The sequence below is a fragment of the Delphinus delphis genome, chromosome 11 (assembly GCF_949987515.2).
Source record: "Delphinus delphis chromosome 11, mDelDel1.2, whole genome shotgun sequence".
Lineage (NCBI taxonomy): Eukaryota > Metazoa > Chordata > Mammalia > Artiodactyla > Delphinidae > Delphinus > Delphinus delphis.
Window position 1 is genome coordinate 88,176,024 of NC_082693.1, and position 15,966 is coordinate 88,191,989.

At 46.5% G+C, this 15,966-nt stretch overlaps 1 protein-coding gene across 1 annotated transcript in view; it reads right to left on the reverse strand.

Annotated features, from left to right (window-relative positions):
* Positions 1-15,966, reverse strand: part of SYN3 (synapsin III) — a 456,321-nt gene that overhangs the window by 399,401 nt on the left and 40,954 nt on the right. The window contains exon 2 of the mRNA XM_060025558.1: positions 12,556-13,009. Coding sequence (XP_059881541.1) covers positions 12,556-12,866 — 311 coding nt within the window. The 5' untranslated portion in view covers positions 12,867-13,009. The remainder of the gene's footprint in view (positions 1-12,555; positions 13,010-15,966) is intronic.

A 15,966-nucleotide genomic window follows, 5' to 3' on the forward strand; every position in this document is an offset into this window, starting at 1 on the left:
CCTGCTCTTGTGGAGCTAACATGCTCTTGGAAAACTCAGGAAATTAACCAGGTGAAAAGGAAATGATGAATACAATGAACAAGGTGGTACAGGGTAGGATGTGGGGAGCAGGGGGGTCTGACCTGGGATAGCGAGGGAAGGCTTTTTTGGAAGACATTTAACACACTTGTACTAACCATCTACTGTGTGCTCGAGCCTGCAGACTTTAAGGAAACAGGGATGAAGATAACATCCTCATCCCTGAGTTCTTGGCCTCAGGGGGTTTACTACCTAACAGGAGGGAGAGACCCATAAAGGACAATGACCACACAGGGCATGAGCCCACAGAAAGGGACCCAGCCCAGTCTGAGAGCCAGGGGCTACTTCCCTGGTGAAGTGGCCCAGTTCATCCATCCATCCACCCAATGTTTGGTACTTATCCTTTGCCAGGACGAAGGGCTGCAAAGATGAATCTGAGAAGGTCTGATGTGTGTGTATGTGTGTGAAAGGCACATACAAGGACAAATGAGCTGGGCAGGCACTGGTGGCGCTCAGGGGGCTGATGAAGTTTCCTGGGGCATGTCTCCCAATAAGCAGGAAAAATGAGTGACAGGCATGGAGCAGAAGACCTAGATTTGAATTTGCAGCTCTGGCACCTGCAAATTTTGAACAAGCCTCTGCTTCCTTATCTACAGGGTGGGGCTGGGAAGATCCACCCATAGGATCATGAGGATAAAATGAGGACGCAGATTTGAAGGCCTCTGGGAACCTGCCAAAAACATGCCAGCAAGTGGGCTGCTCACTGGTGGGCTGCTGAGGTGGACTTCACCCTCCAGGTAAAGAGGTGGGCAGGCACTGCTAGCGTTAGCAGACGACAGACCCAGGTCCTCTCCAGCTCTGCTATTTGCTATTTATTTCCTAGTGGTGCCTCAAACATCAACCTTCCTGAGCCCCAGTCTCATTTGAAAAAGTAAGCACATCACTATGTACCACTATGTCTGCTATAAGGCCCCATGAATGATATCCCTGACACCTGGCAAGTGTTTACTGTTCATCTCTTTCCCTCCTGTCCTTCAACAAGTGGGCATGTACCTGAGGAAGTGACATAGCATTTAGGGGAAGGTGGCAGTATCTTCCTTGCTCTAAAGGGAACTCCTGCTTCATGTCTAGCATGATGGAATCCTGCCTTGGCTGCCACCTGGGAGCTCCTCTTCCTCCCCAGCACCAGCCTTTAGGGTAAACAAAATCGTCAGCCACCCACTCACTCTGACAGCAGAGATCATGCTAGAATGTTATCTCCCAGTTCCTAGCCCTCTTCTCTCCAAAGACACAACATTGTGTCACCCTCATTCCCACAGAATTCTGAAAATCCACAGCCTTCACTCCACCAAGACAGTTCACATTTAGAAGACTAAGCTGTTCGCTCAGCAAACGCTTAATGAGCATCTATTAAGAGCTCAATCTGGGGAAATGCCCATGAAAACAGTTACACACTGAAAGGTAATTCATACCAATGTGCAAGTGACTTATATCTGATCATCCGTAAAAGGGGTTTAGATGGTATAAGGAGGATGAGAAGGGGACCATGAGAATATTAAGTGTTTGATTTAGAAAGGGGGTGTGAGGCCTGTCAAGGTGAGAAGTGCAGGGCACAGAAGGAGAAGGCTGTGAGAAGTCATTTTCCCTCCTCCTCCCTCCCTCCACTTATCCATCGACCCATCCACCCATCCACCCATCCATCCATCCATCCCTCCATCCCTCCATCCCTCCATCCCTCCATCCAGGGTCTACTATGTGCTTAGCACTGTGCTAGTCCCTAGGAATTATGCTGAACAAAACAGCTCCCTGCCATCCTAGCGCTCCTGGTCTAGCCAGGAGACAGGTCCAGATGAGGAATATTTACCCTGACTCCTGTCTTCATCAGAAGTTGCCAACTGGCAAACCTCATGGAGTCCACAGTCTTGTTTTGTTGGACTTAAATTACATAATTTTAATTTTAAAATAGAAAATTCATATGAAGAATTCAGATTTCTGGCTTCCCCTGAAAATCAAGAACTGGGCAACACCAGACCTGTATTCCCACATGGCAAAAAGTGGCTGAGTGGACGGCAGCTAGTGCCTTCAGAAGGGCATCAGTTCCCACGCTCAACAATCCCCACTGCTCCCTGTTGTCTCTCTGCAGCCAGAGTCAAGTGGCAGATACATGTGTCATGGAGCTTGCGCTGTTGTTTTCCTTGTAGCAGGGAAATATTTCTCTGTGCCCATGCCTTTTCCTAACACCTGCCTCTTCACTGACTGACCACCTTGTCTCCTGTGAGCAACTGCACAGAAAACCCCTAATTTAACGAATTCCATTACGAAAATGGCAGTTAGCTCCGTGCAAACCCTCAGGAAGCCCCCACCCCCACCCCTTCTCCCAACTCAGAGTTGGAGGTCAGGAAAATGGACACAAAGCACCATCCCCTCTCTTGCCGTTACAGCCTTCCTCCTGTCGAGGAAACACGTCCCAGGCAGGCTTCCACAGGACCCAGGAGGAAAGACATTCTGTAATGAGGCTGGCATGCACCCAGTGCCATGCCTCCCGCAGGGCAAGGCTATAACCAGGCAGGTGAAGTCTGGAGGAACAGGAACAGCTACTGCTAGGAGAGCCCATGGCATCTGAGGGACTCCTTCGAAAGAGGAGGACCTAGGCGAGAAAACCACATTTTGGAGGGTGACAGAAGACTCAGAAGTTGAACAGTTGAACTCTTCAGAAAAAAGCAGGGCAAAGGCAGGAAAAGTGACTGAGACACAAAGCCAGAGTGGGGAAAATGAAAAGCTGCAGGTCTGAGACTCCTTTAAGGGCTTGCAGGCAGACTCGTTTAGAGTGTGAGCCTCTTCTGCATTGTTCCTCCCAAATTACCAGCCCAGTTGTACTGGAATACCTGCAAGTGACAGGGGGCTTACTCCCTTACCGGGAAGCCCACGTGGTCTTTGGATGACTTTACCATTCTGTACACTGAGCTGACATGTCTCCCTATTCGTCTGCTTCATTGGCCTCGGTTCTACCAGTTGGGAGCCACATGAAACCAGTCCTCTAGCTCAGTGGTTTCTAAACTTGGCTCTTCATCATTTAAAAAAATAGTTTCCTGAGCTCTCCTCTGGATATTTTAACTCCATAGTTCTATGGGTACATCTCAGTGTGGCCTGTCTTGCACCCATTCTGACTTCTAGTAACAGCACCTCCATCTGTACTTGCATACATGGAACCAAGCCTCTCTCTTGCACACAGTCTTGATGGGACTGTCCCCAAGTGTCCCCGGGACACATTGTGGAACCAGCCAGGTTTGTTCTTGCTCAGGAATTTGATTTTTGAGCAGAGAGCCACAAGGTTGGGAGGAAACAGGAGCTGACGTCTCCAGAGACTGTCCACAAGTCCCTGCCTCTTAGGTCCTGGCAGAGCCCTGGGTCCTGACCTCTCCTAAACTCAGGTCTTCATGGCTTTTCTTTTCATTCTGTGAGCCTCCCACATATTTTCAATAAACTCCCATTTTGCCTAAGTCAGCCAAAGTAATTTCTTTTTCTTGCAAACAATGAACTCTATCCAATACAGAAGGTGTAGGATGGTGCCTGGTAGTCTGAATGTCATTCTGATGGAAACAGTGTTTTGGAGACAGTGATCTTAGTCTATTGTCATTGTTTGACTTATGAAGAAACCGAGGCCCAGAGAGAAAAGTGGCTCCACTGAGAGCTCACAGTATCAGCAGAGAAGGGAGAACTTAGGAAGAAACAGCAATATCAGATTCCTCCCCACATTCCCTTCTGCTCAAAGACACCTCCCCCAGATTTCCTAGCCACAGTCTCAGAGGGTGAAGACTCTACCAGGGCAGGAGACAACTCTTCACTGTTTTCCCCTCTCTCCCTCTCTCCCTGCAAGAGCAGGGTAGGAAGCAGCAGGGGCACCAGGCCTCTGGATTGGATGGCGGGGGGACCTCACGGAGAGAGGTCAGCACTTGAAAAATTCCTCAAGTCAAAGGGCTCGGGGCCTGGGTGCCACACAAGGCCCTCACTGTGTGTGTACATTGTCCTCCTGATAAAAGGGGCCGGGCCTGGGAAAACAGCACTGGTGTCCAGGCGACGGGGCAGGCTGCTGGGGAATGCCCAAGGCCCCTCCCCGCCCAGGCACCAGGGTGGAGGGAGGGGGAGTGGCAGAGGGTGCCCGGAGTGGAAGGACGAGTCCAGAAGTCCAGCACCACACCAGGTTGTGTGAGGTGGCCTCTGTGAGTCAGCAGGTGAAGGGAGTAGGAGGGTGGCAAGACCCCTCTCATCAAGACTTTCTTAGCTCCCTCTCCCTCCACCTCTGGATTACCCCACAGGGAACTGGCAGGGCCCCGTCCTTGTTCAAGGAGAGTCTTAGATGTGGGGGAAGTGGTAGAGGGAGGCATAAGGATTTTGTTTCCTAGAGCCAAGTGTCTTCAACAGAGAGGTGTGTATCCCCCATTGAGCTCCCCACCCCGAGCCAACTCCAGGAGGAGGGGACCAGCTCGGCCCCCATCTTCTCATCTTCAGAGTAGAAAGTATGCCAGCCTACCAGCATCCAGACAGCCCTCCTCCAGGGCTTCTAGGAGACAGCTCTCAGGCATATCCAGCTGAACTGAGAAACATGCCAAGTGGCTTCCTTCCCCCTGGCTCCCAGTGCTATTATGTTCACTATCAATTAGTGATTGCAATTAATTGTTAATACCAGTTACCATTTCAGTGCCTGTATGGCAGCTAAGCCCAGTACTAGCCCCACCCATGCCATCATCTCTAACTCTATAGTGACCCCTCGTGAAAGATGTGCCACGATCCGATCCTGCCTTACAACTGAGGAATGTGAGGCTCAGAGGTCAGACTTGCCCAAGGTCACATAAGTGAGTGAGAGAACAGGGGCCCAGGCAGCCTGCCTTGAGACTGCCCACTTGGTTTTGCTCCTGCCCTGCTAGTAACTTAGATTGTTCAGTCCTCATCACAGGCAGGGAAAGCTGCTTCCTGAGCATGGGGTCGATTGGGAGAGCCTGGTTTGGCTCCCCAACCAGAAAGCAAAAATATGCAAGGGCCAGCCTCTCACTGGGCGCATATTAGCAGGGCTGGGCACTGTCTCTCGTTGCCACCTCCACCAGTAGCGTGGCCAGATAAACTAGTGGACACTCAGTTAAAGTTTTTTTAAATATATTTTTTTTAAATATTTATTTATTTGGCTGCCCTGGGTCTCAGTTGTGGCATGCGGGATCTACGTTGCCGCGTGTGAGATCTTCGTTGCAGCATGTAGGATCTTTTCCTTTTTTTAGTTGTGGTATGTGGGATCTAGTTCCCGACCAGGGATAGAACCCAGAACCCCTGCATTGGGAGCACGGAGTCTTAACCACTGGACCACCAGGGAAGTCCCAACACCCAGTTAAAGCTGAATCCCGAGTACACAACAGACAATTTTGCAATATAAGTAAGTCTATGCCAAATATTGCATGGGATATACTTATACTGATTCATTGTTTATCTAAGTATTAATCGGGTATCCTGTATTTTTATTGGCTAAAACCGATAACTCTACCCAAAACCTCTGCTGGTGATGCCAGTTCTGAGTTAATGCTGCTCCCCCACCCCCTCAGAAGGTGGCACAGTGGGAAGTGGAAAGTCCTGGTCACCCTAGGGCCAATTAGGTCACAGCAAGGCTTCTCGGGCTGCCAAGACACCCTGCAGTCCTCGCTCAACCTTCACTCAAGCAGCCTGAAGCAGCTCAACTCTAAGGTGGAGGCTGGAGCCTTTGAGTTATCAGCTGGGCAGGAAGGAGGAAGGAGCCTGGGGAATAGCATGGAAGTGTCTGGTACCCTTCCCGAATTCCAGGGCAGCTGAGTGCTTTCTGAGAAAGGCTCTCCCCCAGGGCATCCTCAATCCTGAACTTTCCCTTAATAATAATAACAGCCTTGGCAAAAGCATCCATTTGCTTGTTAATTATATCCTCCATTTATCCTATTGTACCAAGTTCAAGGCACCGTGCTAGGCTCCGGGGATATGGTGGTTAAACAAGAGAGGTCTAAACTCTACCTCCTGGAGCTGATGTTCTAGAGCAGAACTGCATCACAGGTAAACAAACCATCACACTGAAAAACGTCCATGAAGGAGAGGAACAGAGTGCTCTCACCGGAGCCTCATACCTCCTTGTGAGCTTAGTGGTATGGTGAAGGGGGTGGCATTATGAGGCCACTTCACACATGATGAAACTGAGGCTCAGAAATGTAAAGCAGCTTGGCCAAGTCCTCAGAGCAGGTGAGTGGCAGAGCTGGCACTTCAATCCTGACCTGCCACCTGCCAGCCCTGAGTTCTCTGCATTTTATCTTCTTCCCGATTTTTAACTCTCTTGGGGAATCATGTCAGCCATGTGTTAGGAAATCACACTTTAATATAAAAACACAGGAGAAGAGAACAGAAAAGACCCTGTCGGAGCTCCCTTGGTGCTTTAAAAAGAGGAAAATAGTCCAAGGGCCACTTCTGCAAAGGGTCCAGCTTCCAAGCCTGAGCTCACAAGTGTCTGGTTGGCTGCAGGAAGCCCCTCTTCCCCTGGCACCTTAACATTCTGGCTGCCCAAAGGCACTGGTAGGGCAGGGCTGCCTAACCCGAGGTAGGTGCTTTCCTCTGAGGATGAGGTCACCAGGATCTTGTGCTTGGCTACAGTGCTGTAACAAGCAGTCCTGCCCTCAGACACCGAGCATATGTGGGTACGTGCACACATGTGAGGCTCCAGAGTCCTGCTCCATGGGCTGACACCCTGTGCTCGGGTGGGAGAGGGAAGAATGATAAGAGAACAGGGATGCCCAGCCTTGCCAGCTGGATGGCCTGAGCTGATCCAGATGCCACCAGCATCTGCTCTCATTTTGAGCTCAGAGCCTCAGTTTTCCTTATTATTAAAATGAGAATAGTAATAGTACTCCATACAGTTGTTGGGAGGATTAAATTAGAGAATCTATGAAAACTATTTAGCACAATGTCTGGTCATAGAAAGTGCACAAGTGTTCACCATATGACGATGATGAGGACATGACCCTATTCCCAAGGAGCTCGTGGTTTATTCTATTCATTTGTATGTTCATTCATTTTTCAACCAAGATTTTTCAGCATCTACCTCATGCAAAACACTAAAACCCTGGGCAGTGGTCAGCAGCAGGCAGGTCACCATGCGAAATGCCTTTCAAGAAGTTAGTTCCATTCAAGTCCCAGCCTACCACTCTCCTAGCTTTGGTTCCTCAAGCAGGTGCATGGTATGTCTGTGCTCTGCTTCCTCACCTGTGAAATGCTCCCCAGTAAAATCAGGAAGTGCAACGAGCAGTGGTGTGCTGGCAAATGCTTAACAACTGGCTCTCTGGGGAGACCTAAATGCCTGGTTTGTAGCACTTGCCAATTTCCATGGTGTAAATGCTCTCACCATGGCCACTGTAACTTTCTGTTGGATTGAGTAGTAAGTGAGAGAGGGAAAAAGAGGGTTGAAGAATACCACCAAGGTCACTCCTCAATTTCACTGTCACACCTTCACCCTTGTCATTACCAATAACATCACCTTCAAATCACTCATTCAATTAACAGATGTTTCCTAGCACCTATTATCTGCCTGCCCTGTTCTAGGCGCTGGGATACAAAGATAGCAAGTAGGCATGCGTGGGGTGGTGGTCATGGGGACACAAATTATCACACAGCATAAGAACTCTTGGTGAATCTAGACATGGCCAAGGTGCTTTAATGAGTATCATTAGCCATCATTTAGTAGAATGGTATAACCTCACAAACTCCAGGCTGAAAGCATAGTAGTTAAGGGGTGTTTCAAACAAAGAATCCTCTTTTCATTTCCTCAACAAATAAAATAAAAAAGAAATCCTAGGGAAGGATGGAGAATAAAAGGGAAGGTAACAATAGATAATTGTTGAAAGGGAATAGCAGACATTCTGGGAACAAGGACCACTGGTGAGGCAAGAGGAGAGGAGGGTTCCAGAGGCCACTGGAGGGAGGGGTGGAGGCCAGGGCTTAGCTGCTCTATGTCCCCTTCACCCCAACATCCCCTCCCCAAGTCCATTCGGGCTCCTGAGACCTTGCAGGTAAAACCGAGAACAAGGAAGTATACTCAACCCTGACCTGGTTATGAACAATCTTTCTTGGGGTCATATTCAATGTTCTCCTTTTGAAAAATCAAACCTAGGGTTCCAGTACATTCTGTGAATAATTTAAAAATTCATCTGTTTATGAATCTCAAATAGCTGCCTTACAGTTATTCTAGCTATGTACTGGAAAATAAAGAGCCAAGACTTTATACACAGGTGAGTAAAACTGGAAACCCCTCAACTGTATGTACTATATTGCTGACTTCTAAAGTAAGGTGAGTTTCAGGGCCAATGATGCCCAATAAAGGTTGTCCTGATTGGACTGGGTTGGGAACAATGACATATGCTAATTGAAAATATACTATGTGTTGAGCACCAGGGATACAAAAAAGAATAAGACATATATCTTGTTCTTGCAGAAGAGACAGCCACCTAAAGCTAATTATAATACAGTGTCATGTGTGCTGCAGTGACACAATGGAATATATTTTAAGTTATCAAAGGAGGTAGTTATTAGCACTGTTGGCAGGGTTAGGTGTGTCAGGGAAGAATTCAGAGAAGACGTGACACTTGAGCAGGCTTTTAAGGATGAATGGAGACTGGCTCAGTGAACAAGATAGGGAAGGGTATTCCAGGTAGCAGGGAACAGAATGTGCTAAGGCAGAGGTGTGTTTGAAAACTACAAATCATTGCTATTCCTGTGGAATAAGCAGCAAAGCAGGAAGTGAAGTTGGAGGCAGAACTAGAGGGAGGGCAGACCTGCTTAATGACTCTGACTTTGAACCTGAGGGCAATGATGCACCACCAAATGGTTATAAAAGGGACTACATGGTGGGGCGTGCGAGCAAACTGATCAGATTGTATTTTCAGAAAGATGATACTTTGGTGGTAACATGAAAGGTAACCAGGAGGTGAGGTCAAGCCTAGAGGCCTGAGACCAGTGAAACTGTTGGAAAATTCTACTCAAGTAGGGCTGAAGAAAACTGAGCTTGAAATGCTTTTGTTTTATTTCTCCTTTCCCTTGTGGTTCTCAAGGCTGACTGATCTCCCATCATCCCAGCGGACAGCACCAGCTTTAGTTCAGACCTACTACTGAGCCAGACCTTATTGGGGTGTGATCCTGGTCCAAAGCTCCCCAACATCCTTGATGTAGCCAGGCTCACCTCTGGGGCAACCCCAAAAGCTGGTGGGATCTTAAAATGCTCGGCCATGAGTCCTTCTTCCCAGCAAAGGTGGCTTTGGGACCCTCTGTGTCTCCTCAGAAGATGAAAAGTCCTCCCCTCACCACCTCACGCCCCTTCCCCCGTTCACTGGCCAGGTATCAGATCATTCTTGGGGGGCCCAGGCTGGTTCGGAGAGTATGCAAGCTGGCCTGTCAGGAAGCAAGAGTGGGAGGTTCCTGCAACTCTCTCACCCACGAGGAAACCTGACTCTGCAGCAGGGTCCTGGACCTGGAAAGCGATGACAGAAAGAAGGAACTGGGGCTGACAAGGAAGAAAAGGGAGCCACATTGTTCCTGGTGGATTCACTCTCAGTCCAGACGGTGGATCTTCTCCCCACTCATTACCATCTCAAAGGAGGAAGAAAGGGGCTGTGTGAGCTGGCTTCTCCCCCTTCAACAGCCTCTTCCTCTCAGGAAACAGTCTGCACAATGAAGGAGGGGCTGGGCAGAGGGCTGACCCCAGGCAGCAAGGCTCTGCCAAAGCCACCCAGGGACAGTGTGGCTGGCCCGCCACCGCCTGGCCACTCCTGGTATCAGGGGGACAGGCATCCTTTGGGAACTCTGCAGTGAAGGATTGGGGTTTAAGGCAGCCAGCATCAATATGGGAAGCTGGGAATGTATTTGGAAAGGTCTGCAAGTTCTTAAAGGATCTAGGATGGAGTTCTATAGGAGAAGCTGTTACGTGCGGGTAGGAAGTCTCTGTCACAAACATCCAATGAGTGCAGAGCCAACTTCCAGGTGACATAATGAGTCTCAGTTTCTCACCTTTCCACTTTTTTAACCACTGAGAGGCAAGAAAAGGACTGCTATTCTCAAGACCTAATTAACCTGTGGGCATATGAAGAGTGACTGAAACAGACTGGAAGAAATTTCTCTGGCCAAAAATTGTGTCCCCACCAGGGTGCACAGCCTAACATTCACACATTGGTCTTACCTGTGGATTAGAGAGATTGAGGACCAAAGTCAAAATTTAAATGTTACTTGGCTGAGGCTATTCATGGCATTTCAATCTCATTCACTGTGCGCCTACACTACACTACACACCATATGGGCACTGTGGGGGACAGAGATTAATTAATAAGACCCAGCTTTATCATCTGAGAGCTAGCAGGGAAGAGTGATCATTAGAAAACCTTAGTACAACAGGGGTAAATCCTAATCCACTCTGCCTAATATTGGGCATAAAGAAATTAAATAGGCATGCCTACAGGAGCTGCTGTCAAGATGATTAATATTGCACAGAAGGTAACAATAGTCTGCAATAATAATACACACTTAAATAGCACTTACTGTCTACTAGACACATCCCAAACACTTCTATAGTAACTCAGATTTTAACCGTACTTACATATATTAACTCTACAGGTAGGTACCATTTTATTCCCATTTAGATGCAGTTAACGTTCAAAGGTCATATAGCTATTATGGGGTAGAGATTTGAATCCAGACAGCTCTGAAGTCTGAGTTCTTAACCACTGCACCATGCTGCCATTTATTAGGTCAGCCTCCACACAGGAAGCAACTTTTTAGACAAATACCCGCCATCACCATACCATGTTATCCCTGACTGAACCAGGGATAACACAGTCGGCAGAGAACACTCAAAATCAAGGTCAAATTGGGTTAAAGAGAAACAGAGGACTGCAAAGGCCATGTATGCATTTTGATTACCAGGCAGATAGGCAGCAGGATTGCACAGGCGAGAGTGCATGGAAGCAACACCTCTGCAGAAATCAACCCCTTAGCTCAGAACCTAAATATGATGCTTTACGTAAGAGCATAAGCAGAGATGAGCAAGGCTTCATATAAGACCCTTCAAGCAAGCAGCATCATTGAAGACGATTCAGACTGGGTCAGAACAGAGGCAAGGCACATGACTACCCTGGTTAAGATGAAGTGATTTCTTCGCAGGAAAATAACGGCTAATGTCTGAACCTGCTGGACATGCTTTAATGTTGACTGTATTGAATACGCTAAAAACTATAAATATCTCCCACTCCGAAGTATAGGCTCAACCATTCCCAACCTGAGTTAACTCCTCAAGGAATGAATGTGAGTGCACACATCCGTGACAGAATAACAGAGCACCTGGCATGCTAAGGGAACTGAATACATTAATTTATTCATTTAATACATATTTACTGGATGCCTACTTTGTGGCAGCTTTTGGAGATGCACGCAGAAAACCTTGCCCTCCAGCTCCCATGGCATCCATGGGTCCACTGTCAGAATTGCCCTGGATGGTGTGCTTCTATGTCTCCACATTTGGGTTTACTTCCTGGACTGCAAATTCTATGTCTCCAACTGGAATGATAATATTTATCATATCTGTCTACCAAAAATTTGGAGTAGAGACCTCTTTTCTACCTGCAGTTCCATGTGTGCAGGGCCTGTTCATTACTTACCTGAGTACCTAAGACTGTTATTTGCACTCAGTCAGTGCTCAGTAACTACCTGTGGAACTACTGCTGCAATAACCTTGACACATGTGTCCAGTCTCTGCCCCCCAGGATGCTTACCATCTATCGGGGCGGGGCATACCTGGGAAGAGACTGGAAGTGTTGTCATTTCTGCCTACCTTTGCTGTTAAGAGGACAGGTTCTGGAACAAAACTGCCAGTACATGAAAGAGTAGGGATGCAAACTCAGACACTCTGTTCCCAAGTGTTTCAGATAAGGACTGTGGGCCTTTGTTGGTTTCTTTTACCCTCACAGCAACCGCATTCAATGAGAGAGGATGGCTGAAGCCGAACGAGGTCAAGCAACTTGCCAGAGTTACTGCAGGTTTTAAGTTTTCCATTTTTAGAGAAGTAATACAGTGCATATACCATATACTATATAATACTTCCAGTGAGCTCTGGGCAGTACCCCATATCAAATGTATTACGATGTCTGCAGCAAATCATATGAACAAGAACGGTGAGTGGCCCAATGAAGACTATTACAGTCTAACTTTCCTTCAGATCAGGTTTTGTTGCCAAATGGGTTATAAACTATTTTCTAGGTTTCAGAGCTTTTTGGATTTTGGATTTGCAGGTGAGAGATTTCAGACCTTAAATACAAAGCCCTTCGGACAGAGCATGGCACAAAGTAGCTGCCATGGTGCTTGGCATTAGTGGCCTTCCCTCCTGCCAATCTCTGATACCACAGAGCCTCTCACAGCTCTTCCCCTCTCTCTTCCCCACGAGGGAGATAAGCCCCATCTCCTCTCCTGCCCCTGGGGAGGGGGCACCTGCAGAGTCCTGCTTACCAGTCTGTGTGGGCATCATCGATCACCAGCAGGATCCTGGGCCTTTGAACAACAGGCGTGGAGGGACCTGGAGACTCCATCGGCCCCAAGGGGGCCTGTGAGGTCTGCTTCATGGCACTGGAGAAGGAGCTAAAAAGGCTGGATCCTGGAGAGGAGAAGGAGGCTGCCAGGGGCTGGGGGTGCCTCCTCTCCATGGCTGGGGATGCAGGGGAGCTGGTGGAGCTGTCTGGGCGCTGGAGGTCTGTCATGTAGCCGTTCGGCAGGTTGGCCACAAAGCTGCTGTCAGAGAGGCGTCGCCGGAGGAAATTCATGGCTGTGAATGATGAGATGGCTTGTTCCTACTCAGACTGTCTCGGTGAGGCCCAAAACACAGGCTGCCAGGCAGAGGGAGTGGTAGGGTCTCGGGCACAAGAGCCAGGGGAGTCCCACGCAAGTCGGCTGCTGCTTTTTCTACCTATGGAAACAGGCCAACAAACACATTAGTGGAAATGACCTCAGCCCCTTAAGAGCAAACAGATGATGCCCCTTCCTGCCCTGCTGCTGGGGGCAGTGCAAAGTGGGACATCTTTCTGGCAAGGCATTTGGCGACATCTAATTAGACCATACCCTTTTAACCTACAATTTCCATTTTCTGGAATTCTACCCCAAGAATGAAATCCGAGTTACAGAAAAAGCCTCTTGTACAAATGTATTTATCACAGCATTATTTACACTAGCAAAATACTGGCAAGTATCTCAACATCTGACCACAAGATAATGAACATGTAAACTGCAGCACAGTCATTCAGCAGAACCTTTTGTGGCTATTAAAAAGAGGTATTTAAAAAGGGATTTTAGTAACACAGGAAAAATTTTATGTTGTAATTTAAAAGATCATGATACAAGATTATAGGTGCAGAATGACTACAACCACATAAAAGTTGAAATAATAAAACTTTGGAAAGAAGAAGACATCAAAATGTTAACAGTGACTATATTTGGGTAATGCGACTACAGGGTTTTTTGTTTTTTCTTTTTCTTTCCACTTACCTATGTTTTCCAGATTTTCTAGAATACTTACAGCTGCAAACTGAATTGTGTCCTTCAAATGCATATGTTGAAGCCCTCATCAGCAATGTGCTGGTATTTGGAGAGGGGTCCTTTGGTAGGTAATAGGGTTAGATGAGGCCATGAGGGTGGTGCTCTCATGATGGCATTAACGTCCTCATAAAAAGAGACACCAGAGAGCTTGCTCTGTCTCTACCCACCATGTGAGGAGACAGGGAGAACGCAACAGTCTACAAGCTAGCATAAGAGCTCTCGCCAGACACCAACCATGCTGGTACCCTGATCTCAGACTTCCAGCCTCTAGAGCTGTGAAAAAATAAATTTCTGTTGTTTAAGCCAGTCTGTGGTGTTTTGTTGTGGCAGCCCCAGCAGATTAATAAACAAATGCATTCCTTTCTGAACAGAATACAGTTAAGTTTTAAAAAACCAAACTGTTCATGTGAGATCAAAACAGCTCATTGAGAAAAATGATTGTTTATATCATGCAATTCAACCCCACCTATATTTTTTGTTAAGATTATTTTATATTTTTGTTGAGGTAAAATTTACTTAGAGTGAGATGCATAGTCCATAAGTGTACAATTCTTGGAGTTTTAATAAATGTATACACTGGCAGAAGATTTAGTATACTCCATTCACGTCAGGAAATTCTCCTGTGTCCCCTTCTGGTCAATCCACACGTCCTCATAGACAAATGCTCTGCTGATGTCTGTCATCGTATATTAATTTTAGCTATTCCTGAACTTTATATAAATGTGATTGTGTATTATTCTTTTATGAACAGCTTCTTTCCCTCAACATAATGGTTTCAAGACTCAGCTATGTTGTACGTATCAAGAGTCATTCTGTTTTTTACCACTGAGTAGTGTTCTGCTGGATGAATAAACCACAAATTGTTACTACATTCTCTTGTTGAAGGATGTTTGAAATGTTTCCAGTTTGGGAGGTATTCTGAATAGAACTGCTCTTAGGATGTTTTATTTAAGTAATTTTGTGGAGAGAGAGAGGGGGAGAGGGAGGGGCAAGGAGAGAGAGAGACAGACAGAAAGGTTGATTGAGAGATTCACTTTTTCTTTGGGAAAATACCTAGAAGTTAATTTGTTAGGTCATAGGGTAGGCACATGTTTAATTTTTTAAGAAACTGTCCAAAAGCTTCCCATAGCGGTTGTGCTATTTTGCACCTTTTATCTGAGTTCTAGTTGCTCCAAATCCTTACCAACCTTTGGCTGTTGTCCATCTTTTTAATCTTAGCCGTTTTAGTGGGTGTAAAACAGGATCTCATGGTGTTTTGTTTTTTTCTTGTTTTTTGCGGTACGCGGGCCTCTCACTGTTGTGGCCTCTCCCATTGCAGAGCACAGGCTCCGGACGCGCAGGCTCAGCGGCCACAGCTCACGGGCCCAGCCGCTCCACGGCATGTGGGATCTTCCCGGACTGGGGCACGAACCCGTGTCCCCTGCATCGGCAGGCGGACTCTCAACCACTGCGCCACCAGGGAAGCCCCACTCATGGTGTTTTTATTTTCTCTGACACCTAATGAGGATAAGCATGATAGGATAAGTAAACCTATCATGGGTTTACTGGCCATCGATATACCTTCTTTGGTGAAGTGTCTGTTCAAGTCTCTGTCCCATTTGGAAAAATGGGTTGTTTACATTTTTAATTTATTTTTAGGAGTTCTTTACACATTCTGGATATAAGTATTTTGTCAGATATGTATATTGTGAACATTTTCGCTCAGTCTTTGGCTTACCATTTCATTTCCATCATGAGTATAAGTCTGGCAGAATGAAATAACTCTTACAAAAAAGTGAATTGTTACTCGAGATAAAAACATCCCAATGGAAAAAAAAAATTATACCACAGGATGAGACCACACTTCCATATTTTTGCTATTAGGAGTATTTTACCTATACATACAAAAATTATGTATATATGTGCATATGTATACACATTTATATGTACATATATGACATCTATTACATCTATCTGAATATCTTTTTATAAACAGAAATTTAAAATTTTTATGAAGTCCAGGTTACCAAGTTTTTCTTTTGCATTTAGTCCTTTCTGTGTCTGCTTTTAAAAATCTTTGCCAACCCCATGATCACGATGATATCGTCTTATAATTTCTTCTGCTTTATAGTTTTAGCTTTTCTGTTTAGGTCCACAGTCCATTAAAACTTGATTTTTGAGTGTGAGGAGAGGTTCATTTATCCAGTTTTCCAGCACCATTTATGAAAATATTTTTCCCAAATGAATTATTTTGGTGGCTTTGTTGGCACCAGTTGACTGCATGTTATCTATTTCTGGACTTTTTATTATGCCCCATTGATCTGTTATCCTTACACTGTCTTGATAACTGTG